The sequence below is a fragment of the Austrofundulus limnaeus genome, unplaced genomic scaffold (genome assembly GCF_001266775.1).
Source record: "Austrofundulus limnaeus strain Quisiro unplaced genomic scaffold, Austrofundulus_limnaeus-1.0 Scaffold27, whole genome shotgun sequence".
Taxonomy (NCBI): domain Eukaryota; kingdom Metazoa; phylum Chordata; class Actinopteri; order Cyprinodontiformes; family Rivulidae; genus Austrofundulus; species Austrofundulus limnaeus.
The window spans coordinates 2,077,174-2,079,235 of NW_013952429.1; the positions used below are offsets into that span (position 1 = coordinate 2,077,174).

Consider the following 2,062-nt stretch of genomic DNA (forward strand, 5'->3'; position numbering starts at 1 on the left):
GTTCTACTTTAATCAGCACCATCTTTTGCAGGGACCACTGAAACACAGGTATATAAAGGACAACATTATCTTTATATTCACACATACATCATTTCTGTTGTTGCATTAATTAAACAGGGTTCACTGCTTCACTGTTGTTGGTGATATCATGGGTTCTTCATTTATCTTAGTGAGATGTAGGAGTTAGCTTAGCTATAGGTCATTATTAAATGACAACAATCTTTCATTTTTATAAAGGTATTACAGAAACTTCTTAACTACAGAGCACCATGTTATTAGTCTGAATAATTATTCATAATTCGACAAAGAAATAATGTCCGCAGCAGTTTTTCTCAGATTAAAACGTAGTAAAAACTACCTTAAAATTAGTTTAAATATCAGAACATTTGAGGTGTATTTACAGATTTCTGACCTGAATGAAGCAGATAAAGAGAAGTAAAGAAGACACGATGCTCTCCGTCCAGTTTTAAGGGGGAATCAAATCGGTGCAACAACCGTGCCGTCTGGTTATCGGTCCCCGGAACAACAAAAACACGCGCGAAAGGTCCGCCTACCACTACCTGCCATAGTAGCTGCAAATGTGTTCAGCGTGTGAGATGATCACAGATTCTCTGCACGATCAGAAATGATTTCTTGTTTTAGGAAAATGTTGAATTAAATGGCGATTGAGTGAAAAAAGTCTATATTAGTAATGGGGTGTAAAAATGTGTTTGCCACACGCAAATAGTGTTTGTGTTGGTGTGTGTTGAGCCCGGTTTTTTAGGAAAATGCAGCGTCGTGGGGACCGGGTGCTCCTTGCTGGGCCCCACAACTTCACAGGCTGATTTTGGGTGTTGGGGTTGGGTTTGAGACCAAGGTGTTTAGGTTAGTTTTAGGGTCAGGTAGGTATCTGTGAGGTTAGCCTTTGGGTTTGTGGTCAGGGTTAGAATATAAAAAAATACCAAAAAATGAATGGAAGTCAATGGCTGTCTTTATTGGTGCATGAGGCTGAGAAACATTTCCACATTTACACGTCTTTAATAAATGACTGTAAACACAGAGGAACCATGAGTTTGGTAGAACTTATAACTTTATATATGAAATAGTTGATATGAAGAAGCAGCGCCGCAAGTTTCTGCTGCGGTGTGGGATATCATGACGTCTCTCATTCAGCTGCATGACTCAGCTCAGGATCTACTGTGAAACACCTGGCTGTAAAATGTTCTGTGATACCAAAACCAACCTGTCCTCAGTTCTCCTTGTGGTGGCGTCAACCTGCAGCACAGTTCCACAAATTTACGCAGCAACAAATCTGTTGTCTGCATCATGTGGAGCTGCGGAATCATCAGGTGAGCTGTTCAGAGTTAATCTGCTGAGCTGACAGTTGTTTGTTTTTATTTTCCCAGTGATAATTAAAATGTATTTTTAGACAATTCACACCTGTTTTATTCTCCTCAGCTGTTTGCACCTGGCAGGCGTGCGCTCTCTGACATGTCTATATCTACTGACAAAAATATAATTTTTTTACAGTTTACAGTGCACTAAGGTTGTTTGGATCATTCAAATCTCCAATAATACCTAGCTGCAGCTGCAGCCACCTGAAAACCACGCCCTCTGAAATGCAGCCATCTGTAAACTGCACCTTCATAAACCGCACCCCCATGAAAGTGTACATATACCAATGCACATATACACATATACATATTTATATACTTACATACACCGTAAAGTACAGTACAAAAATGAATGTAAATGAAGGTGCATATTAGTGATGGCAGTGTAGGTTAATTGTCCAAGTGACTAATAGCATCATGATGTGTTATACTGTCTAACTGCAGTTGGAATGAATGACCTACGGAAGCGCTCCGTTTCAGTCTCCGACTGAAGGAGCTGCTCAGCCCACCCACTCACCCACAGTTTCATGCAGAGGGTGGTGGGGGTTGTCCATGATGGCTGTCAGCTTTGCCAACATCCTCCTTTCACCCACCACTACAACAGGCCCCAGAGGACATCCCAGCACAGAGCTTGACCTCCGTATCAGTTTGTCGATCCTGTTCCTGTCCCTTTCAGTACATCCAGCCCC

General features: G+C 41.5%; 1 protein-coding gene across 1 annotated transcript in view; it reads right to left on the reverse strand.

The window, feature by feature from the left end:
- LOC106515257 (zinc finger protein OZF-like) overlaps window positions 1-2,062 on the reverse strand; it is a gene marked incomplete in the record, with an annotated part of 24,860 nt that overhangs the window by 13,757 nt on the left and 9,041 nt on the right. Inside the window, 1 exon segment of the mRNA XM_014004954.1 lies at window positions 2-22. Coding sequence (XP_013860408.1) covers window positions 2-22 — 21 coding nt within the window.